The 26,551-nt window shown below is 35.0% G+C and overlaps 1 protein-coding gene across 1 annotated transcript; it reads left to right on the top strand.

Moving 5' to 3' along the window:
* On the top strand, window positions 1-26,410 carry umad1 (UBAP1-MVB12-associated (UMA) domain containing 1). Its single transcript, XM_056479821.1, has 3 exons — window positions 1-470; window positions 13,801-13,886; window positions 25,763-26,410. Exons 1-3 carry the CDS (start codon window positions 392-394, stop codon window positions 26,039-26,041), a joined length of 444 nt encoding a protein of 147 aa, XP_056335796.1. The 5' UTR covers window positions 1-391; the 3' UTR covers window positions 26,042-26,410.
* The last annotated feature ends 141 nt before the right edge of the window (window positions 26,411-26,551 follow it).

The following is a 26,551-nucleotide window of genomic DNA, read 5'->3' as shown; positions in this document are numbered from 1 at the left end:
GTTGACGGACACAACGTTGGAAGGATTCGTAAACAAAACTTCAGTCGAGTAGCGTTATTTCGATATTTACTCGAATCAAGCTGAAATATTATTCAGATGTGATTATCGGTAAGGCAGCATTTAACTCAAAGACATTGTTGTTTTTGTGGTTGTTTACAGTATTTCAGGAAGAATGTTGTAACGTGATAGGAAGAGCAGCGCGTGACTGTTTCAAAACTAATGCTTGGTTACTTGCTCGACTCTTGAGTTGTCAAGGATAAACAAAACAAACGCCAGGTTTCACTGACTTTGTTACTTTTATATAACCGTCTATGAATAGAAACTTACATCTGTGACGCATCACGTGTGTTTTTGAGGAGTGATTCTGACTTTTTAATGACAGATACACACAATGTTTAAGTTTTTCGGATTCAAGAATGACGCTGCCAAAAAATCTTCTGAGAGAGAATCTGATGGATTTGTCATTATTGGTGAGTTATTTTATCATTTTATTTTACTACAAAAGTTTCTTTAATGTTTCATTTTTATTCTTCAAGTATCCCTTGTGTAATATAAAAGTGAAAGCACTTAAACCATAGGGAAAATCTGTCTGTATGTCAAGAACAACTGCAGAAGAGTGTTCGAGGAAACCAAATTGACCGATGACATACTGCAAAGTACAGTTAAAGTCAGAATTATTAACCCCCCTGAATTATTAGCCCCCCTGTTTATTTTTTTCCTAAATTTTTTTCAACAAGAAAAATTTTTCATCACAACTCTAAACATGATAGTTTAATAACTCATTTCTATTAACTGATTTATTTTATCTTTGCCATGATGACAGTAAATAATATTTTACTAGATATTTTTAAGACACTTCTATACAGCTTAAAGTGACATTTAAAGGCTTGACTAGGTGAATTAGGTTAACTAGGCAGGATAGGGTAATTAGGCAAGTTATTGTATAACGAGGGTTTGTTCTGTAGACTATCGAAAAATTATTGCTTAAAGAGGCTAATAATTTGGACTTAAAATGCTCTTTTAAAAATTAAAAACTGCTTTTATTTTAGCTGAAATAAAACAAATAAGACTTTCTACAGAAGAAAAAATATTGTCAGACATACTGTGAAAATTTCCTTGCTCTGTTAAACATAGTTTGTGAAATATTTAAAAAAGAAAAGAAAATTCAAAGAGGGGGCTAATAATCCTGACTTCAACTGTGTATGCAAGGTTATTTTATTTAATTGTATTTTAAAACACTGATTAACATGTAAGTGAATTTTGGTGGAGTCAAATATGGAAAAATGATTATTGGTTCTATAAACTGATGATTTATTGTACTCTTCTAAAATATATACATGAATAAAACGTACTATTTGTGTTGAAAACATCTGCATTGAAATTTATTACACGGCTTTTAAATTTGGAATCAAGGTGATACAGGGTTCATACGGTCATGGAAAACCTGGAAAAGACATGGAATTTAGACATGGCATTTTCCAGGCATGGACAAGTTTTGGAAAAACAGAATAATCCACAATGTTTTGGAAAAGTCTTGGAAATTAGTTTAACAAATATCTATATACTTGAATTAGTGCTGCGCAATATTGGAAAAATTTGACATTACCATATTTTGTATTTCTGTGATCTATATTGTGATGATTTAACAGGTTTATTTGGATTGATTGGGGGATTTTGTAGAGGAGTGAATCTCAAATAATATATAACAAATAAATTAAAAACATAGTCGTACACTTGCTGTGCGTTTGTGTGACGCTTGAGGACTTTAATGTTTGCAGACTGTTAACTATATGTCTATTCTGTTAAAGCCAGGTTAAAAATTGAGAATTACATTTGCAATTAAGTTGAAAAAATTATGTCCAATCCTACCCTGAAAGGTTAAAGCAACAACAACAAAACATTAGCTTATGATGCATGTTGAGTGGTCCCTTTTTTACCCATTTGACACATTGTACTTCTGGAGACTCAGAGCAGGCTGCAATTCTGGAAAATGGTGGCATTGGAGACTAAAGGGTCCCTGATGGTTTAACGGGGACCTATTATGCCCCTTTTTACAGGATGTAAAATAAGTCTCTGATGTCCCTAGAGTGTGTATGTGAAGTTGCAGCTCAAAATACCACACAAATAATGTTTTATAACTCTTTAAAACTGCCACTTTTAGGCTTTGATCCTAATTGTGCAATTTAATTGTCGCTTTAAATTCAACCCAGCTCAAGAGGGCGGAGCTACAATTGCCTATGTGTCAGCATAGTGGCAGATTCAAAAACAATGTCCTATACTAATGATGGTGAGATCATTACCAATGGGTGGGGTTTTCCCCACTGATGGCACGTACAAAGGGAAAATGTTAATCAGTGTTTCTGCAGACTGTTTTTATGAAGTGTGATTATAAAAAACTAAATTAAAAGTGATTTTTGCATAATAGGCTAAATTGATGGTTTAAATTAATTTCTTTTCAACATATTTTTCTTTGTCGTCCTGCTGCACCAGTTTACATTTAAACCTGCATTTCGTTGCCTTGTACTTGTACATGTGTGATGACAATAAATTGAATCTAATTGAATCTAATCTAAATTTCTTGTCCAGTGTTTACACCTTAAATTAGCATTTTCTAAGTTTATCACATTCACGTTCATAATTATACATTGCCTATTGCTGCATGCTAAGTTAAAAAGTAGTTATTTAGATTTATGTGGTTTGAAATTAGGACAGTTTTGCTGGAAAATTTTAATAAAATAAAAATATAATGTTACATAATTAATAATCATGCACCTACTGTACAGATCAAATATAATTATGGGAAATTGAAACAGAACTGAGCATGCAAACAGTGTTTCATACTGTTTGAATGCTGAATTGAGAATCACAGAGAAAGAGAAGAGAAAGGGTTTTAGTGAACTTTTAATTTAATTATGATATCAAATGGCTTTGGAAGACTCTACTAATAAGTAACTGCATTCTTATTGCTTATTGCATCTGCTTCTCTTACATAACACAATATTATTGCAATCCTTTTTAAGAAATACATAATTTTATAGCAAGTTAGAGTAAATAGGAACAGCTTTAGGAACAGAAAATCTTGATTGCTTTATGATGATTTACCTCAAGAGGGCAGTGTATTTCCTTCCTTGCACTGTGAAGACTGGAGTTGTTGATGGGAAAAGTTCTTTTTTTAAGCATGACCGTTTTCTTCTTAATATTAGATAGTAATCTGGACGCAGATTTAGGGTTCTCTGTACCTCTATAGACCCCCATTCCCTGTACCTGGAGTGGAAACAGATGGCCAGGGGTCAGAGTTGGTCAAATGCCATGAATTAGTATCCTTGAAAGTCGATACAATAATATTACTCGCATTCTCCTTTGGTTGCGCTAGTCACAGCTATAACGTTTTATGTTTTCAGCTTGTCATGTTATCATATATTTGCACTTCTGGCAGACAGAAACCATTTAATCAGTATTAAAAGTTTATTAGAGGGAATGTAGGTCAAAGGGAAAGCGGGATCCTACGCTTCATAAAGCTCTGGATATGTTGACCGAGGGCTTGAGCCAGATTTGAATAGCTCAAACCATGTGCCCATGTAGTTTGAGGAAATATTGGAAACCAGAGGATGGAAAATTACTGCTGAATAGTTGAGGATAGATGGATGTTTGGCAAACTATGCACTAATGGTTCTCCAGTTTTAGGCTAACCATGCTGTGAGAGACTTTTGAGGAATGAAAAGAGAAGTTAGCTCTGAGAGGGACTATGCTTTTTAATTGAAGCCTAGTTTTTGATTATCTGTTAATAAATTACAGTGTTTGTGTTGTTAGAAAGATGTTAGAAGCTACACCTTACAATAAGGTCTTGATAGTATGATCATGTTAGCTCAGTTCTGTGAAATTATATTAACTTTAAACCTAAGTAGTTGTTCAAATTGACATTAAGATTAATAATTAATATATGTTTTAGAAGTCATTTTTATAATTTATTCAAATTATTATTCACATAAATGGATCGTTTAGCAAGAAATGAAAATTGGCTATTTATTTGGTGTGATTCCTTAAATGAATGAATAAAAGTCAATGGCTAGTGTAATATAACATATTCACACAAAATAAAAATAACGTATGTGGCTCCTCTATGATATAGTGAGGGTTTATGAAGGGAAACTGTGCAAGAAACCAATTTTGCTGTGCACATATAAGCTTTCACTTCCTATTCATAACTTAAAAATGTAACATAGCAGTGTTTGAACGAAGTCCTTCTTACTAATTATTTATTTTTATCTTAAAGGGCACCTATGGTGAAAAATATACTTTTAAAGCTGTTTGGACAGGCATGTATGTAGATGTAGTGTATAGACAGTCAAATTGGGCTGAAATAAACACACCCAGTCCTTTTTTAAAAAAAATTTAACAACATAAAAACGGTGGACCAATTGAAGCGGTTTTCAGATCGACCGCAACTTGACATAGGAGTGCGGTCCCCCCGCCCACCGAATTGATTAACAGCTGTGTGTATTAACATGTCCCGGTAGTCACGTGTATAATCATATCAACAAGACCAGACGTGCGCAAAGCAACTGGGAATAAAAGGTCTGTTCAGTTTGCTAGGATCATCAATCATCATCAAATGTGATCAAGAGCGAGTTCCACATGTTTAAAATGTTTTAAAACAGAGCATGTGTGTAATGAATTACAGCGATTTAGCTTAGCTTTACTTCATCAGCACAGCCGCGTGTCAAAACAATTATAAAGGAAGACGCTTCTATCCCGGTTTGTGGACATTAGATCAGGTTTATTTTGTACATTAATATAAGAGATTTCCTTACAGCGGTGAGGATTAACCTGTATCCTGTCACATATGCGTGCAAACAGAGTGCAAAGCTAAATTCTCTCTCTCTCTCTCTCTCTCTCTCTCTCTCTCTCTCTCTGTGTGTGTATGCGTGGGTGTCTGCGCTATACGCTTATTTCACGCGGCCGCCATTTTAAAGAACCAAAGCGAGGCTGTGGTGGGAAGAAACGCGGAAGTATAGGACCAGCACTGTAAACATTGCAGTGACATGCTGTGGACTACAAACCTCCAGCTGTTGCCGAGATTTCAAAATACAGATATGGTGTAAACATCACTTTAATATCAGTCAATACGTTTAATTTAAACAATTAAAAGCAATTTAGCATCAAACAACATCACAAGCTCTGTAAGAGTAATATGCTCAAGTGTCCTCCTAGGCTTCAGTTCATGGCAGCAGGTAAACAGCTGCTTCAGCCTATGTAACTTGGTGAGCGATAAACAATGCAGTCCTCTGTAGCACACCCTCGTGTTGTCCCGGTACTGAAGTATTAAAACAGTCTAATTCCCGCTAAGTTAAAATTGAAGCGCCGCTGAGCGCGGATGACTCGACTGATCTTCACGGCTGCTTCGCGATCCAGTCTCCATGTATCTTGTGTTTGCACTCAGTTTACCGCTCTTCACCCAGTGCAAACACAGATACACGGAGACTGGAGCGCAAGCGCGAAACAGCCATAAGGATCAGTAGAGTCATCAAGCAGATCGCTCGGCTGTGTTTGTGCTCAGTAAACAGCGGAGGGTGAACTGATGACCTTCTCGGCCAATCACAAGCATATCTGTTGAGCACGTGAACACGATGGCCAATCAGCGCTGTTTTAAGAAAGCCATCAACAGTGCCTTAAATGTTAGCGGGAAATTGACAAATTTTCTTTTAATTCAGTAACGTGACAAGTCTAATATAGTAAAAGAATCAGTTCATTAACTTGAGTTTGATAAATGGCATCTAAAACGTGTGTTTGGGAAAGAAAACGTTTGCTAACTAGTGCCGTTTCCCTTAACTTAGCTGAAAATGAGCTCTGATATCCCTTTATATTTTCACCATTCATTCAGAACGGACCTTCGGGTCACTCAGAAGGCGGTGAAATGATAAATTTGTGTCTCTTTCTATTCGCTGATAAGATATACAGCCAAGTACACAACGTTCTAATGTAACTCCCAACGATACTTCCGGGTTTCTTCCCACCGCAGCCTCGATTTCGCTTTTAAAAATGGCAGCCGCGTGAAATCAGTCCATTGGTGTGTGTCTGCGCTGTGTATGTGTGTGTGCGCGCGTGTCCTCGCTGTGTGTGCGTGTGAACTATGTAACAACTTTGTGTGACTCATGGTTGCAACTCACAAAAACTGCATCAAATACTGATTGGTAAAGTTCTTACTGTAGTATTTCTCACAAACGACGTGAGATCTGCTTCCTGAGGCAGCCAAGGGCTGCGACTGAGGCATGTTGCTGACAGGCACGTGGGAACGGTGGACGAGGAGGACAAGCCTTAAAGGCCCAGTACAAAAAAACAGCAACCCAGTTTTACCGCCTATAATACAGACACTTCAGACAGCTATAACAAATACTGTGATGGTTGTTTTGAGCTCAAACTTTACAGACACATTCTGGGGACACAAAAGAACTAAAGCCCTTTAAACTAAATAAAATGTAAATGTAAAGTGTTTTAGAAAGACCAAAGAATTAGCTTTTGCTTTCATAATCACTTTATAGGCTGTGTTTGGTTCTGGGGTAAATTAAACACAATTATTAACCATGTTTAAAAAGGTGCAGTTTTAATTATAAACTGTTTATAAATAAAATCAAACTACTTTTATCAGGTTCATATTGAAAATGCATTACTCAAGGTCTATTTCGAATTTGAAACCTTTTATTCACGCTTCATCATGGGTTTAAGCAGCTTGGCAAGTAGAGCACAAACAGTGTGTGATGTAACATTGTGTAATTAAACCGGTCCAGAGTGCAGCTTGCTTCATGTGACCCAGTCTTAATACTTTACTGTAGAACTATAGAAGAACTCAACCTAGTAATGACCCATGAACTATATGGAAATCCTCTGGTTCAGCTGAATGTGAGATGAGATGAAATGGCTTTGTCAAGCTGAGAGGCAGAATATACTTGTCAATCCTATTTTAGTCAATGTCCTATTTTTGTTCTATTTATTTATATATTGGTTATGAACAAGAATAAAGGCCTGTTCGCACCATGGATGATAACAATAATGATGTAGCATAAGGCCCCGTCTACGTGGAGATGTGTTTTGCTGTGTCGTGTATAAAAAAGGTATCATATAGGTATTTAATCCAGATGGAACCCGCATTAAGGGCAGTTTCCGGTAAATTTTGTTTTTAAACCAGGTCCCAGAGTGGATTAATCTGAAAATGATGTCTTGGCGGTTTTATGTGAACACCTAATTTGCATATTTTGTGAAACGATGATGTCATCAGCCCACATCTCAACCCTAGACACTGCACATTACAGTGGCAACAACAATGGTGGACTACATGTTTGTGCTGCAGAATATACTGACTCTACTAAAAAGCATTCAGCATATTAACCAGCCTTGTGTTGATTTATAAACACTGCACACGTTTTATTAGCATGCTCCAAGTGTACTTATCCTTTTTTGTGTGTCTCCGTGGGAGAATTGCAGTACCTCATACTGGTTTTTGGCTTGTAATCTACATCATTTTAGTCAGTTTAAGTAGCTTTGTTTGTACGCAGATATTTTTTCAGACGAGGCACTTTAGACGAATTACTTCATGATTATCGTATAAAGTGAGTTTTATTGACATTTTGGTTCATTTGAACATATATTTTCTGGGTTGCTAATGTAAATTACAACATTGCCTTTTTTAAATTCTAGTGTGGAAAAAATAATAATATTTGATATTATTTCATTCCAAACCTAAACACTTCACTTTATTCAAACTTTATTGTTTAATTCCACATTTTTTCAAGGACTTTTTTGAATCAACAAGATTTAAAGTCAGATATTTTTTTAAATTACATGACTGTATCAATCATTCAAAATCATTCACAGACATTCAAATTATATTTGAATGATTTGATGTTCTATGACGGGTTCCTGAACTCTTCAGTCTGCGACTTCTTCTAAAATAACAATTCCAGTTACTTGCGACCCCCACTATCCTCTGTGATGGTTACAAACGTACAAACAATGCACACAACGGTATACACACACCAATATATATATAAACACAAGCATATTGACATCATAAAGTGCAACAGCCTAACAACCAGTGTTGGGGGTAATGCATTACAAGTAATGCGAGTTACGTAATAATATAACTTTTCCATGTAATGAGTCAAGTAACACATCGCTTAAAAAAAAATAAGTGGTAATATTTTAGTTACTTTAAAAAAAATGTAATGCAAGTTACTTTTTAGTTTAATTATTTAGCTTTTAAAAAATAAATTGCTAAACTACTATACTGCACGTATAGCTCTCGAAACTGATCCGAGAGTTGTTGTCATAGCACCAGTTCTGGTACCTCAAACAGGTTTATGTCATATAAACAGGATTAGATCGGCTCATTTTCAAGCAAGGGTGATATGGAAAGGATGTACCGAATGCTGACATTTTCTTATAGCAGGAACCTATAGATTACATACACTTGGTAAAATATTAAAATAGTTAAAAAAAGTTAATATATACACATTTATACTTTATATTAATTAATATTATTTCATATTAAATTATCCATATTATTTATGTTTATATACATATGCTTTAAAAAGAAAAGAAAAAAAATATATATATATATATCTTCTGCACTCCAAAATATAAGTACATAAACAAGGTGGTTCTCCCCAAGGGGATCAAAGAGAACATTTATTAATATGGATTTTTTAGATACAATGCATACTATTTTAAGGTACCAACCAGATTTGGTACAATTTGTGTATAATAATAGACATGACCAATATTCAACTGGTTTTTGTTTGTTTGTTTGTTTTTTACAAAGGAATAATAATTTTTGCCTAAGTCATGCACATGTTTTGACAGCTAATTTGCCCGCGATTTGATGATTCGCAAAAGTTGCAGACATCTTTACCGATATCAAAATGCTTTTTTGATGTAAAATTAATTTAAATAGTTATTCCTTACATCGATTAAGAAATTAAAATAGGCCTAGGCTACTATAATAAAGAAAATCCACTCAAAATGTAAAACTAAATAAATTGCTGTTTAATTGTTATGTTTACCAAACCGTTTCCTACAAATTTTATGTAATTTTGCTGACATGGATAATTGAAAATTAATTAGATGATGTCATTACACTGCTGTGCCATCAACCAATCGTTGACTTGCTGATCATGATTTCATGGATCGATAGATCTGTCCTTCACAACACACACAGCGATCTCAGATCAGTTCATCCAGACATTTTAATCTGATTCGCAAACTTGTTTGAAGAACCAAGTTAGCCAGAGATAAGTTATCAAGATTAAAAGATCCAGGATCTGCCAAATCATCATTTAAGCGAGGTAGAAAGAACGGTCCTGGGCTCAAGAAGTTCTCAGATAACATTATCAAAAAGAGATCAAGCCTCAGCCATGTAAATAAAATAATTTAATAATTACCTAATAAGACTGGTGGGCATAATGTTTACTGTTGGTTTAACTGCCACTTGGAGATCATCCACTATGTTCAGTCATGGCCTTTATTTTTAACATATGCGAATGCGGTAAAGGTGTCAAAGTTTAACATTGTGCCGTAAAATCAATCTGCTGCAACTGGCGCTATTGCTGTGTCTAATTCTAACGTAATCACCCCAGGGGTCGCAATCCAATGGCAACCCAAAATTTGTTTGATTTTTGTAGAACACCAATAAGGGACTAGTCTCAACCCAAATTGTATTTGATTTTTGGAAACCATTAATCTCTCATTGTCCCGCGACCCCCACATTGGGAACCACTGCTCTAGATGGCAATGTAATCACTATGGTCAGTCTTCTTTGAAGCATTGCTACTTTCAGAAGGTGATTTAATCTATTTTGATTTCTAACACAGACATCAGTGCTTATATCTGAGCTATTCATTACAAATTCTGTTTAAGCTCACAAGTTGACAGCCAATCAGAATCCATTCTGCATTTACTGCAAAAGGCATCATAACTGAGTGGAGACACCCTTAATAATAAGAAGAATGTAACTGTTATTTGGTGTGGACTTTAATATTGTTATCATAATAGTTACAGTTTTTAGTGTGAACAGGCTTTAACGTACACAAATGGGAGAGACGTCATTCTTTCTCCAAGTTTTTTTAAGTTCCTGAAATTTACAGAAGTCATAACCAGTTTTAGAGAGCGAGTTCAGTTACTTTTTCCTGTCTGAATGCAATTGCAGTTGGCAGTCTGTCACACTACAGTGATCAGTTCAAAATATTAGACAAGACCCAAGATACTTGTGTTTGCTATGCTGTCAAGGCTGTGGGATTGCGCTGACAGTGCATAAGGGAGACAATATAGGTTTACTTTACATTGCATTATTTATCTGTGCGACAGATCCGCTTCTCTTGGGAAAAGATTCTTTGCTTTTGACTTTCAAGTGCAAATGAGACCATATATGATTTATAAAATGGCAACAGTTGCAGGAGTGTAGGCTGAAGGTTCATTTTGGTAACATGTTTCATTTAAAACTGGATCTGTGTGTAACACTACTGTCCCAGTTAATAGTTAGCACACCCAGTTATTTTTATTGTTGTAATGAAACTTATGACTTCACTGACTTGACAGGTTGTCTGTAAAAACCTATAGACAGATTCAAAATTAAGGACTCAGGAAATATTCTACAAAAAAACCAAAAGAATTTTGTGCTTACATGGTGTAGGAACTGTTGTATATATGTGTGTATATATATATATATATATATATATGTTCTTCTGTGCAATTAAAATGCTTGTACAATTGGAAATTTGATACTTATTTTATACAGCAGTTCAGTAAATGATAGGTCAATATTAAGTGATGATTTTAGGCACAGTATTGTTAGTTGGTACAGTTTTTGCAATAAGAATATTTCCAAACTAAGCAAAACATCATTGTGTTAAAGATGGTCTAATTATTGGGAAATACCAAGCTCCCAAAACTCAGCAGTTCAGTATCGCTACCTATAGTCAAGGGTTAGTTCACTCAGAAATGAAAAATCTGTTATACACTGTCTGACTTTGTCGAAATTTTAGTTTACTGCAAAAACACCCAGTAAAATACCACATACATTCTTTACAGTTCACTACTGTATTATGCACTGCATTGTGGGTCATTTATAACTTTTACAGTAACTTACTGCTTATTAGGAATTTGCAGTATTCTACTGTAATCAAAGTAAGCAAGCACTGCTACTGTAGTTAAAGACAAAAATGAAACAGTTAATGAAAACAATTAGTCACTTGCTAGGAATTTATTAAATTCAACAGTAACTAAATACTAAAAGCCAAGGTTTTATACTGCTAGTGTAACTGTAAATAAATTACCATAAAAGTACTGTAAAAATTGTTATACTGTAAAATTCAAATGTGATAAAGGGCATTTTCCCATAAAAAGAAGTGGAAGTAAGGCTATTTTACTGTAAAAAAATGAAAAAAAAAACTGCTACTGTAAAACACATTACAGGTAAGTTACTGTAAAGGAGCAGTTGCGGTAACCTGCGAGCAACAGTGGTGCCAGTAAGTTACCACAAACATACAGTAAAATGTCTAATAGTGTACTTACCTCGTGTTGTTCCAGTCTCCCGAGATTTGTTTATCTTTGGAACACAAATTAAGATATTGTAGATGAAATTCGAGAGATTTCTTATTAGGGCTGCACGATTAATAGAAAAAAGATTGCGATCTCGATTCGACCCACACGACCTTAATTCAGCTTTACTATGATTCCACGATTATATTTTAAAGGTCAGGAGAGAAGCATAAAGGGGGACGCACAAGTCTTCACAGCAACCATGTTGCTCAACAACATGGACACCTCTAAATGATGTTAAAAGTGTCACATATTGTATTTATAAGGTACAATTCATCCAAAAATGTAATTCCTGTCTTAATGTAATGATGTATTCGTGACGGCGAAATTACACGTGAGCTGACGCTTCAGTTGTTTATTACCGAAAGGATGCACGCATGCCCGCCAATAATGTCTGCTTTAGTGAACAGAACCTGCATAGGCTGTGAATAACAGGTAATAAAGTTGTAAATAACGTTCAGTTTGTTGCACAAAGTGATCGTTTGGGAGCCGCATCATTTAAACAATCATATCGTATTTACAGCTATGATTACGACAAGCATTTTATGTTTTTTCTTTCATAGCGAACGCAAAGTGTTGTGCATGAAAATAAATGACAGTATAACTACTGTAGCCTATATAATGTTGAATAGAATGAAGGAGGGAATCTAATAATGACAAATGTTTTATTTTACCAGTGAAAAAATTATCTACTAATATTGTCAATGACAAATGACAAGCATATGTCTTAAACATAATAATTTAACTTCAGAATTATGAATAATTATATTTTGATGTCATCACTTTACTGTGAATTAACAACCAGGACAATTTTAAAGTCTGTTCAAATCCATCATTCCAAGTTTATACAACGTTTTTAGCATTTTAACCAACAGTAGACCTATACATAATATTACTATTGTTGGTTACCATCTGTTTGAGAATAACAATAATAATAGCTTACTCATATTGACCTTTATTTTACATCTGCAGAATCGTGATAAAATCCTGCTCTTCATTTTAAGCAAAAAAATAAATGAATAAAAAAAAAATAGGGATTCTCATTTTAGCCAGAAGCGCGCAGCCCTATTTTTTTTTATCCTCCACATAGTTACATTACAATCCTGAGAAAAAAAAAAGTTTGTCAACTTTTCATGAGACTTCAGTGGTTCAACTGTAATCATGGGAAGCCCCAAAAACACTTTCGTGCACCAAAGACACAAAGTTTTCTGGACTCTTTTTGGAAGGAGCTCTCAGATTTCATCTGAAATATCTTAGTTCGTGTTCTAAAATGAACAAAGGTCTTAGGGGATTGGAACAAGATGAAGGTGAGTATTTAACAAAAAAAAACTTTACACAGTGTTTTATTGCAGAAAATGGGAATGATAAATATCCTTAAGATGCCGTTATGAATTGGTGTTGAGGAATATTGAAACTGCATCACTATCAAGTTCAGTTTATTAAAAAGGTGGGGGAAAAATTAAACATTGTGCCTGGCAATCTATCAAAATGTTGACAACTGGAAATATGCAGCCAAAACAAAAAATGATGTCTAAAATTTATGCTAGAGTTGCAGTCCAACTAGGAATGACCACTAGCAACCAGCACAAAGAGCTCATCACCACTAGTGATTGTATCGCTGTCAGTGTAAACACCTTTTTATTTGCAAGTCATACAATCTTTTTCCCAGAACATAAACAAAGGACACCATCTCAGAGGGAGCTATTTGTTGAGGTTGTTGTGAAGTTGGTAATAACAGGGAGGTGCCGTGGTGTGTAAAGGCCCCTTGGTGACGCTCACCTAGGTATGATGTTGTCTGATTCTCAGGAGCAACAGTAAGAGGCTGGTTTTCATTTACAAGAACAGAGAAGGGATAATGCTTTTGAGGAAACAGCGGGTCCTTCATAGAAGATGTCCGAATGTCAAATGGTTTTTCTGTTAGTGTCTAGTCATGATTCCAAGGTGTTGCAGGTTTCGGTCAAGTAGTGTTGTTGATTGTGCTGGTAAGTACCCAGGAGGATTGATGTTCATAACCTGTTAATGTAATCAGAAATCTAGCTTGTTAAGTGTAGCTAATCTGAATTATTGTCATGACCGCAAAGGAGCAACAGCTATTTATTGATAAACATTAAGCTGTTGTTGTGAAGTGTCCATAATTAGTGTTGGGCTATGTGCTTGATAATATGCCTTTCTTCTGTGGTTGATTAGAACACTCTTTTATTTGCTTTTTAGGTGAAACTGTTGAAGAGCAGCGACAGAAGATTCAGTCCATGAACATTGAGCAGCCTGCAACAAATGTAATAGTGCAACCCTCTAAGGTACGTTTTGTTTTATTTTGGGTGGCTTGATCACTAGTACTGCATAAAGATCCCCGGTTTAAGCCCTGGCAAGAATGGGAGGTCTTTCTGTGTGGAGATTGCATGTTCTCCCGGAGTCTCGGGTACTCTGGTTTCATCCCACTGCTGAAAGACATGCAGGTTAGATCAATTGATGATCCTAAATTGTCCTTTGCCCAACTTGTGTGTAAGAAAGACTTGTGTATGAGTGGTTCCTGTCATGAATATAGCTTAAATGCTGGAATGGCGTTAAAATAAATAATTTAGTTTTATTTATGAGTGATTCATGATTTCAGTCACTGCCTGATAATAGAACTACAGCAAACTTCAATCATTTACATAAACATCAGCTTTGGTGATTGCTTAGTTATTATAGCAATAATAAAAAAAATAGGGAATATTTTTTTTCGCACCCAGATAGTTATGGGAACTAGCCACAAGCCTGGTCAATGAGGAATAATTAGCCCAATCCATTTAACTGGTTATATTTGCACCATTAGAAACTCGAAGTGACATCAGGAGCTCTATTCAACAAAATAACTACTGAAGGATGGAGGGCACTCTGATTGTGTTTGGGGTTTTATAGCAAGTATTCACACAGTCATCACTTACTTACCTCACTGTAGTTCCTATTGTGCACAATCAGATCCTGTCCTAAAGTAGGAGCTAATTAAGTTATCTTAAATGGCATTCCTGCAACTACAATCTTTACCAGTTTTTGTGGCTCTGAGTATGTGCCAATAGTTCTAAGAACTGTGCAATACGTTCGTCTGGTGCTAAAGCTGATAGAATGAAATGTATGTCATAATTCATTAATAATTCTCTTCTCCAGTAGACGGTTAAGATATGCCGTTTTGAATCAAATCAGGACTTGAGTTAATTTGGAGTTGTTTTTAGGAGTAAACACCTTCAAACTAGCATAAACACTGATTGCTGCTTTATCATAGAAATGCAAGTGCAACTCTAATTTAAAACAACACTGTTTTATCATGTTTAATACAGTAAGTCTGCCTGCTTTAAAGCAGTTTTCTGTATAAAGAGCTCTATAAATATGTGATGTATAAAATTACGTAAAATCACTGTCAATTGAGACAATCCCCTTTTCATTTTCTTTGATGCATTCAAATTTATGAACGCATTCTCTCATTGAGTGTGATTCAACGTGACTTAATTTTAATTTAGCTATTTATTTTTTAAAAGCTAATTAATTGAACTAAAAAGTAACTCAAATATTACATTGCTTCCTACACATAGACTTTACTTGGGCGGGCCGCCAGGTATATTAACGGCTGCCCAAGTATTTTTAGTGACACATTTTGTTTTCTATTATTAACATCCTTTAACGCTTTCTTGTATCCATCCAATATAACCAAACATCCACAACCGATTAAGTATAGAGGAAAGTCCTCTCTCATTTACCCGTTTCGTTCTGTGTGGGCGAAACCCGTCAGCATTCTCACAGACAGTCTCACTTGTTTTGCTGACCTACAGAGATGTGCCTTTTTGGGACTTAAAAAGTCGTCCTGCCCGGGTTTCTAAATGTCCTAAAATGTCCAGGATTCAGCTTTCTAGAGGTCATATGCGTTTTTGCATTACTCTTTTATTAAAGACGCTTGCTTTGCAGCCGCAAGACCAAGAGAAAAAGTAAATAATAGATTCTAAACTCTAAACAAATCAGAAAAACTTTACTATATACTCAGAGAGGATGAAATGACTGGTCTAAACTGACTGCAAAATATATGGACACCATTAATAATGGTTAATCAACGCATTTGCCTTATTTAAATAATCTACAAGTTTTAATCTTATAATTATAATGTTTTTTTAGAGATGTTGTCTGTTTTTATCCCTTTTTCAGTCATTTTTTTTCTCTTTTGCTGATTATTTTATTCATTTGATGATGTTAATATATTACATAGGCTATTTTATATACATTTGTAAAATTTAAGTTTGCTTTGAACTTAGAGAGAGAAGCAGTTTTACCTGTCAGTCTCTGCACATGGCTTCTTAATAGCATAAAAGTAAGGGAAATTGTGGATTTCTTTTTTTATTTCAACAGAATCAGTGTAAAACACTGTCATGATGAATAAATGTATTGTTAAAAATGTTATTATGTTTTGTTTGTCGCATATAGTATAGTATAAATATGACAATTTATGTGATGTGAGTAAATGGTGTGTTTTAATTCGGCTACCACCGCAAGTATATTTCAAACCTGTGAGAAGCACTGTATTATTACTTATTATTATTATGTAACTCGCGTTGCTCGTAATGCATTACCCCTAACACTGTTCACTAATGTATACCACAGCTCTGGTATTTAGAGCTTCTTTTTACCCATAAAATAGGACAAAATTAAATTGTGTGCAGTCACACAATACACAAGAAATGTAGTGCAAAGAATGTCAGAACACATTTCCACACACATTTTGGATGAGGTTCAAGTTGCTAAAGTGAATTTAGTCACATTGACCAACAGAAAGCTGCATAGTTTGGCAGTGACTCTTGTGTGAACTTTGGATAACACATTGATCAATAATGGACTTTTCTGTTGGCGAAATTTCACTATAACGTGATCCTACCTTACGGTACTTTCTGTTGTTCAATCATTTTCAGACTCAACAAATGTATCAGTAGAAATGGGTCAAATAGGAAAATAGGTATGTTGACATTAAAACTCTTCATTTAAGTCCCATTGCAGTCTCATAATACTAATAACTGATCCTCTTCGCCATTATTCTTCAGAAACAGAAGTTTTACCCTTCTGCCTTCAAAAAATCTTCTATAATTTAAAATCTATTTAAAATAAAAGAAAATTTAGAAGGATTACTTTTAATACTGTTATTTTACTTGCTATAGTTGAGTAAGTACAGATCAGAATAACTAGTTTCATTTTTGCTCAAGCTTATTGGAAACGCTGAATGATAATGGGATATTACTTTACATTTGTAGATACTCTAAAGGTTATTTGCATTTAATAAGCTCTTTACGTTTCTGCGTACATACAATTTAATTTAATACAGACATCAAATGGGATGTCTTGCCTTGGACCAAACTATGCTATTTAGAAAAAGGTTGTGTGATGACTGAAATATTGTACTTGTTGAGGAAATCTTTCAATGCTAATCAAATCTACAAATTTGAAACTGATAAAATAATGAATCATCCTTTAGATCAGCAGATGCAGTATGCTAGATTTTCAGTCTAATCCTAAACAGAGTAATTAAATCTTTAGGATCACTCAAAGAGTGGTCCGTGTTAGCAGCCTGGTGTGATTTCCATATGCTGTGTGCTGGACACACAACAGCACTGAAGACGGAGAAAGAGCCCGTTGAGCTGCGCTGGCTGTGCGGTGTGTGTGACAGGTGCCAGGTGGCAGAACTGAACAGCGCCAACATGTGCTGCTGCCATTCAGCAATCTGTTCCACAGCACTGCCTGGAGACATATGGCTAATGAAAGACACTCGCTCTTTCTCTTTCGCAAAAGCCACAAAGCCTAAAGTCAGTTGACTTGTGGACGAGAAGAATGAGTTTTACTATCAGGTGGACAAAATGAATAGCAGAAGTCATGGGAAAAAAGAAATGTGACCGTTTGTATTTTAATATGCAAATTTCCCAAGAATTATTTGTATGTGTTGCAAAGAGCTGATATAGTTTCTCGATTACCCAAATTGAACCAAAATGAACGGTTATTATCTTCGCATGTGCAGTTTTTAAGGATTACAACAGGAAAAAAAAGTGATGGAAATAACAAATTTCAGAAAACAAGTGCCTTAAATTACTAAAAGTTATATATGCTTGCTTGAGGTGGTGTTTGACTTGCGCAAAAAAGAGTCAATACAAATAATAGTAATGGTAGATTAGCCATTACTAAGTAAGTGAAGTAAGTTTTCCGTATTTTGTGACTCCTGTTTTTATTTTTATTTCTCCCAGTTTATTTATGCTTTTTGTATTATACATTATGGGACTTTGGTCTTTCTTCCAACAACTTGACTAAAAGATGGCTTTTATTTACATTTTTAGTTGTTTAAAGTGATTTATTGTAGGGCTGAACGATTTTGGAAAAATCTGATATTGCGATATTTAAATTTTCTGCGATAATATTGCGATATGAATATAGTTTCACAAGATTTTTTTTGTAAATATGCATTTGTACTTCTGCGCGCTGTTTGCATTGCTCTTGTATAGCTATTTGTATTGCTCTGCAATAACACTTCCGAAACGCTTGCTAGCAGTGAGATTTTTATGTTCCTCTGTGTCGAGTTTCTTTGCTGGTGTTTTGTTTTTTTCTGAACTCTACCTTATTGTAGAAGTAGCTCAAAGTCGCTCTTTTTGAGGCCGGAACCGGGGGATGTGCAACAACTTTAATCATAGGGTAATCAATCAGGGTAAACAACAAAAACAAAACTTTCCATCTGCACCTTCTTCATGGGACTCGACACTTGTAAACACTCGCTCCAACGGGTTCGTGCAAGCTCTCGGTCCCGCCCACACTCATCAGGGCAACCAAGCCGACCAATCACAGAGCTTGTGCTATGCGTCATTGCGACGTGTAGTTATTTTTTGAGAGTTGCACATCCGCGACGGTCACGGCGACGATACTGCTTGATGCAGAAGTACAAATTATGTTCACAGTGCAGGCAACTGTGGCCCAAATCTGATTTAACTCCGATCTGTTTTTGTCATGACAGTGTGAACAGTCCAAACCATGTGGTATCTGATCTTTTCGATTCTGATTTGTGCCACTTTCATATATGGTATTAAATCGGATACAGATCTGATGTTTTGCAATTCGACCGCAGTGTAAACGGTTATGTAGGAATTAATGTGACTTTTACATATTTTTTGATCAACACGTGTCAGTATCCTGTACTGGTTCATGCTGCAAACACCCTCTACTCCCCAGCGGCTAAGCAAAATAGCACACCGCACCGGGCAAATACTTTACCCCCAAAATTTAAGGTTGTACATTCTGAATATTTTTTTTGAATGACAACTGGCCCTTGTTAACCACACATCAACCAATAACCCATAACTCAACGAAAAATAGGATTGTACATTTAAAGTATGTAAAAAGAATAAAATACATAGGCCTAAATGAAATAGCTATTTAATATAAAATGCTTTTCTTACTTTTTGTCTTGTTTCTAGTCCTAATATCGAAAAAAAATTTTTTAGAGCAAATTAAAATATTGCACCGTCAGAGGAAAAAAATGAAAATTAATTAAAAAAATTTTTTTTTGCTTGTTTTAAGGAAATTATCTGCCAGTGGGGTAAGTGAAATAATCTTGTTTTCTTTGAAATGTAGATATTTTGACTACAAACAAGACAAAAATTCTAAGTAACAGGGTGTCCGCGGTGTCTTAAAAAGTCTTAAAATGTCTTAAATTTCAAGAACAAAATTTTAGGCCTTAAAAAGTCTTACATTTACAGAAATATTGTGTTGTAGGTCTTAAATCATTTTAAACCGGTCTTAATATGTAAAGTTGTTGAAGTAAAGTTACCCAATCAAGCTGACACCCATATAATCACCAACAATCTTTTTTATTTCACAAAAGCTGTTAGACATTTTACAGCATTTTACATTTCCCTAATCAGGAAAAGAAAACTAAAAACAACCTCTTGATAACAACAGCAATATATTCCTTTACTCTTCCATTTACACAAAAACTATTTACTGAAGAAAGTGAGTGGTATAATATTTATAATTAGGCATGAAACTTAAGGTTTTATAACAGATTCGTGTTAGGTTGATTAGGAGTCATACTCCATTCATTTGAACCTAAAGCAAACAAATATATATTTTTGATTATTTGTGTAGATTTCTTCACTATAATGTACTTTTAACAATGTAAAACTTGTCATTAAAAAACAAAACAAAAAGAAACATTATGTTGAAAGAAAAGTTAACTAGGGTTTTCTTGTTTTGACACAATAAAATATGTGGTTAAGAAATAACTAAATTAGTTTTTTTTTCCAATTCCATTGGTCAAACCAGGCCATTACAAAAAATCCTTAGTGTTTAGCCCTGTATAAGTCTAAAATCTCATTCATAATGGTCTTAAATGGGTCCTAAAAAGTCTTAAATTTGACTTGATGAAACCTGCAGAAACCCTGAAGTGAGAAATGTTTTTTTAAATAAATCATATAAAGTCCATAGAAATACAATGATCAAATACAATTCTGTGACTCCTGGCAAGCTATAATTCAGACTGGACATTGAACATCTTTGCGAATCATTGCGACTAAGCACATTGCGATATCGATGCTGAAACAATATATTGTGCAGCCCTAATATATTGTCTGGGTTGCTGTTGTATATTACGGTACAAAAATCTTGTAATAAACTACCAGTTATTTTCTGATATCTTACAGACCTATACAGACTTCTTACACATTATATTATTTCAAACTACAAAAACATCAATAAAAAAGTCACTTTGTTAAACAGTTGAGTTAAATTTTCAACATCAGATGTTCACAGAGCAGAGATCAACATCCCATAAAGCCTGATTTATACTTTGGCCTGCCTCCGCATCGTGCACCTCGGCTGACTGCACGGACCCTAATGAAACAGATGAGGCTTTTATACTTGACGTGTTCGCCGTTGTGATATTCTTTAAAACGACAAGGGGCGGTCAAAAGAAACCCACCGTAAGGTCAGACGGATAAACAGAGAAGTGGAAAGTTTCCGGAACTACGTCATATCATTAATATCGTTCAATATTTTTTAACTAATTATTTTTTATAAATTATTTTAATGATTGTTAAGATTTTTATAACCATTCAACAAGATTTTTAAAATTCAAAGTTTTATGCATCACTTGCTTTTGTTCATATCTCAGACAGTTTATTAAATATGACAACAGAACATGGTTTACTCTACAAGTATATTGTTTTATTATGGCAAGAAGAAAAGCAAAAAAAAAAAAAAACACTTACTAAAAATCTAAAAACTAAAGACTTTTTTTTAAGTTTTACACACATTACTGTCTGGCTAGTTCGTCCTCTACTTGTATGCTAAAAAGGCAATAATGGTTCAACATTGCTGACCATTATCACCAATAAAGTCTAGAAAAACAGGCCGTCATTACATTGTAAACGGCTAAGTTCAAATGTTCTTTTCCAGTTATCAAAGAAATAATTTGTGACTTCATTTTAGTTTTGTAACTATTAAATGGTTTTAAATTCAAAATTGTAATATTTACATCAGTGTAAAACCTATGAATGGTGGGAAAACATATTTTTGTAATATTAAAACCACCCGGGTCTCCACTTTTGCCATGGCCTCTCTTTTTGAGGTGTGAAGTTTTTTCTAAACTTTTACAAAAACTCTTAACCTTTCCCGGTTGTTGCAATTTCTACGCAATAATTATTGGTCATCTGGTTTTCTCTATGATCACGCATGGATGGATCATAAAGATGTGTTTACAGGCAAAATCTCTTCAAAGTGTTTCATATTCAACTCAAATCAAACACGGCGCCGTGCAAACTGTTCGCTCAAGTCTCAAAAAAATCATGCAATCCGCCAGGGAAATCATGTCACGCGCACCCAAAGCGAACCTCCTCAAACACAGCTATGACGTCACATTTGTCGCGCGCACTCAAGCAAACTAGCAGATATGTCATATATAAACCAGGCTTAATGCAACTCACAACCGTATAAAAAGCGAGAGAGAAAAAAAACACTTGTAAATCAAAAAATACAGAAACTATTAATTAACAGATATCTTTTACAGTGTAGATGGAAATGCATCTGCGTGATAAATAATGACTTAACAAGCATTAAACTCAACTCTTTATTATGTTTGCCTAGCTATATTTACCCATTGTTTACTATCGGTTAGCAATACTACTGTCTGCCACACAAACTATTCCATTTCCATTTGTTTGTTTTTGGGTACTTTGAAAATATTCGCTTCACATTAGCATGGAAACCCAGCTAATTTTTTTTGTATTATACAACTAATACTACAAATCATATCATATATTCATCACAATAGGACAATTTCTGGTTAACTGTGACTTTTAGGGGAACACTGAAAGAAAACAAGAGAAGGAAACTTGACACCACATGCAAAACATTGACGTTAACAGGAACAGAATGACACTTGACTGGATAGCTGCTAAATGCCGCATAAACAGCCTCAGAAATGATCAGTGTTGAATCGGCACCTCTCTCACTCCTTGAAATATTGTTGATTTACTTCTTCCCTTGAAAGAGAAAAGCTGTTGTTCTTTTATGATCTCTAAACAATAAATATGTATAGAAACCAGAGAAAGAATCAGATCTACAACTTTAGCTATCATTCGATTTCTGTTTTATTGTGGTCTTCATTTTTTGTTAGTGCAGCTTTCAGTTTTTTCATTTGATGGAAGTTTTTTGGTTCAGTTAGTTTGGGGGTTTTGCCTCTCCCTCAATGCACTGTACCAGTCTCATGTTACAGTAAAGAAAAACTGGCATTTAAAAGCTCTTTATTCCCTGTTTGACATGTGTCTGGCACTTATATAAGTCAAACAGGAAAGGTAAGAGTATGAAACCACCTCAACAACTATGACAACCCAATTCTGTTTACCTTACCTATAAACACCTATATCATGTTACTATAAATAGAAAGCAATGCATTTAGTTTCACAATTAATCTATATATATGACCATGTATATGACCTTACTGGTGGGCTGAATATATTAAGAATGTGTTCACAGTTGACAGGGTCAATTTAATTAAAATACTCTGGTGTGATTTAGTTTGTTATTAAAGTTCATTAGAATTAGAATGATCACTGCCATTTGAAAGTTGTGCACCAAACACTTTTGCATGAACGGTTGCGGTTATGCTGAAATTTTAACACTACATAGGTCATAGACTTCAAAATGAACCAAAACCAGGATGTGATGTCACAAAATTACTTGGGATGTTCATTAATTTCAATCACAAATGAAATGCATCATTGTTTTTATTTGGATCTTAAAAATGACAATGAACTCAAAGTGAACCAGAACTTACTGTATCATTTTATTTCTTTTTTGCTTTTGTTCTAAATCAAACAAACCAAGAGAACCAAAAATAAACGAATCAATGTGAACAAACCCTAAAACACAGCACTACATTACAAGGAATTGTTCTAAAATAAATCCTTGAGCTGCAATTTAATTGGTTAAGCACACAATCATTTGTATACTGGATTAAACAAACTAAGAATTATAATTTACACATTTAGTTTATTTTATGTGCTCTTTTGTAACTTTATTTCTGTTGTTCTCATTTGTAAGTCACTTTGGGTGCCAATATGTATGCCAGTGATTAAATGTAAATGGAAATACACAATTTAAAATAACCATTTTGTATTGTGATATATTTAAATTGTTATTTATTTCTGTGATGTCAAAGCTGAACATTCATCAGTGCTTTTATCTTACTAAAATAAATGCATGCATACATTTTACCTACCTCCAATTTTTGACCAGATGAAAAAGAATCATTCTCAATGGATTTCTTGGTAAGACGATAAACTTCCAAATGTTTCAACTTTCAAGTGCTCGAGTTTATTTTCTCTTTGACTCCTGAAATTATTATTTCTGTTAAAGGGTAGTTCACACAAAATTTTTTAAATGTATTCATTATTTATTCAACCTCAAGTTGTTCCAGTCTTTCATGAGTTTCTTTATTCTGTTCAACCACCCCAAACCCCTCCTCCTCCCACCCTCATTAAAAAAAATGGACCAATGACATCCATAGTAGGGCTGGGCGATTAACTCAAGTGTGCAGTTTACATCTACTTGTTTAAATGAAAATCGGTTTTCACTCTAACACTTGCGGCGCACCCTTCTGGGTTCCCGTATTTCCTCCTGCATTTACAAAAACACAAAAAATATGGCAATAAGCAGGGAAGAACTTTTACCTATCTGATGTTGGAATTCAACATAGCTGTTTCCGGATAAATAATGCAGTTCAAACCAAGCATCAGAATGGGGAAGAAAGGTGATTTAAGTGACTTTAAATGTGGCATGGTTGTTGGTGCCAGATGGGCTGGTCTGAGTATTTCAGAAACTGCTGATCTACTGGGATTTTCACGCACAACCATCTCTAGGGTTTACAGAGAATGGTCTGAAAGAGAAAATATCCAGTGGGCGCAAATGCCTTGTTGATGCCAGAGCTGGTTCAAGCTGATAGAAAGGCAACAGTAACTCAAATAATATCCGAGGTCTGCAGAAGAGCATCTCTGAACGCAAAACACGTCAAACCTTGAGGCAGATGGACTACAACAGCAGAAGAAAGGCAGGTGCCACTCCTGTCAGCTAAGACAACAATTCACACAGGCTCACCATAATTGGACAAAAAAAGATTGAAAAAACTTTGCCTGGTTTAATGAGTCTTGATTTCTGCTGTGACATTGGCACATTTTGCGCTTGTTAATGCCAATTGAGCATCATGTCAGCCCCACAGCCTACCTGAGTATTGTTGCTGACCATTTCCATCTCTTTATGACCACAGTGTACCCATCTTCTGATGGCTACTTCCAGCAGGACAACGCGCCATGTCATAAAGCGTGAATCATCTCAGACTGGTTTCTTGAACATGACAATGAGTTCACTGTAATCAAATGGCCTCCACAGTCAACAGATCTCAATCCAGTAGATGTAGTGGAACAGGAGATTCGCATCATGGATGTGCAGCTGACAAATCTGCAGCAACTCCGTGATGCTATCATGTCAATATGGACCAAAATCTCTGAGGAATATTTCCAGTACCTTGTTGAATTTGAGCCACGAAGGATTAAGGCAGTTTTGAAGGCAAAGTGGGGTTCAACCCGGTACTAGTAAGATTTACCTAATAAAGTGGCCGGTGAGTGTATATTTGTGTTGAAATAAACAGTACAAAATATTAGCAAAATAAATCATCTTTAAAAAGGTCCCCTTTAACAATCTTTATTTTACTTTCACTGTAATTTTAATAAAATTGTTCAACTGGTGTTATTATTATTACTATTATTATTATTATAATAATTATTGTGTAAAAATAATAGTTATTGTGTGTTGTTGTAACTAGATCTTAAATTTGATCTTTAAACGACAGCTATCGATGTTCTTGAGGGATTATTTTTCTTTAGCATTTTTTATATCCTATATTACTTTACAATTATGATATGATTAAGCTAATTATATAGCTTAATAACCTTCACCTCCAAACATTTTTTTTTTGTGGGGGAAAAAATCAATTTAATCATAAATCTTTTTTTTATTTATTTATTATTTTTTTGGTGAAAAAAATTGGGATTTTTAAAAAAGCCATACCGCCCAGCCCTAATCCATAGGAAAAACAGATATTATGGTCAAGTCAATGATTACTGGTTTTCAACTTTTTAAAAATATCTAATTGAGGAAAAGTCAAACAAGTTTGGAACAAGTGAAAGATGAGCCACTGATTACAGAAATTTCAGTTTTGAGTCATTCAAATTGCAGTGACGTTTAGCTCAAATCATTGTGGTACTTCATTTAGCCTAATATATCATGAGGACTGTAACGAATCTTCAAACAAGTTTGTGGCTGCTAGCTTTGTTCTTTTGGGGTTTTTGGATCTTAATCCACTCATCCATGCAGTCTGTGTAACTAATAACAATACTAAAGAAACCGATAACTGGTATATCATATATCACCCTACATTGATGATAATAATGAGTAAAGACTCAACTTCTGAGTTGTGGATTTAAATAGCTAAACTCTTGCTCACAGTGTCATTTTGCTAAATGGTACAATTGTTGAATCACACATGCTCTGATGCATATAATAACAGTGTTGCTCCTCGACAGATCCGGTTTCTCAGTTTTCACAGCAGATTCTTTTTCTTTTTGTTCAGCCATCCAGCGACAGGAACAGAGGAATTACAGAGACGCCTCAGCCTTCATCCCAGCCCACACCTGCCAAGATGTCCTCCGAAACGCACTCTGTAGACGCCACTCCTGCCCTCCCTGAGCTTCTAGGAGACATACCATTCACATTAGCTCCACACATCCTCGCCATGCAGGCAGGCTTGCCCTTTGTAAGCGATATCACCTTGCCTCATGACATAAATGACAAACTAGCCAACTTTCGTTATGATTTTACCTTGGAGAACTCTGTGCTTTGTGAGCCGTGAATTGTGCCCATCCATTATATCACTAGCGTATGGTGAACTATGGTCGTCAAGATTCTCTTAAACCGCTCGCCTCTTTAATACATAATGATCTAGCTTGATACAGAAAAATCTGTCATTATTGGGTGTTGGGGTCAAATTAAAATCGGCCATTTAGTTCAAATTGGATCAAGATGGTATGCAGTTTCCCAGGATGTCGCACTTAATTGTGTGATATGAGTGTTACTGCCTTGATTCAACGCAATAGACGAGTATTTATAAGGAGACCTATGGCTTTACATTTTTTTCAAATGTGGTTACGGGTGTAAAATCTGTGCACTTTTGGATTTTGACTCTGTGGTCCTGTAGCATAAAATGGTATGCTGAAATGAAGTAGGGTTTGGTTATTGTTTTGAAATTACTTCAGTGGCTGAATTCTAGTAGCTGAAATCTTAGTGGCTGTATTCAAATGTTGTTGTCTGCATTGACCTCTTTTACTCAGTTCCTCAAAGACTGCGATTTATTGAATTGGAA

This window comes from Danio aesculapii, chromosome 19 (genome assembly GCF_903798145.1).
Source record: "Danio aesculapii chromosome 19, fDanAes4.1, whole genome shotgun sequence".
In the NCBI taxonomy this organism is placed as follows: Eukaryota; Metazoa; Chordata; class Actinopteri; order Cypriniformes; family Danionidae; genus Danio; species Danio aesculapii.
Note: the sequence above shows the minus strand (reverse complement) of the source record. Positions and strands in the feature narration are given on the sequence as shown.

Excerpts from the sequence above, each read along its gene's own strand:
- umad1 (XM_056479821.1), top strand. The coding sequence starts at position 392 with ATGTTTAAGTTTTTCGGATTCAAGAATGACGCTGCCAAAAAATCTTCT. Across the intron at positions 471-13,800 it reads TGATGGATTTGTCATTATTG|GTGAAACTGTTGAAGAGCAG; the intron begins GTGAGTTATTTT and ends TTTGCTTTTTAG. Across the intron at positions 13,887-25,762 it reads TAATAGTGCAACCCTCTAAG|CCATCCAGCGACAGGAACAG; the intron begins GTACGTTTTGTT and ends CTTTTTGTTCAG.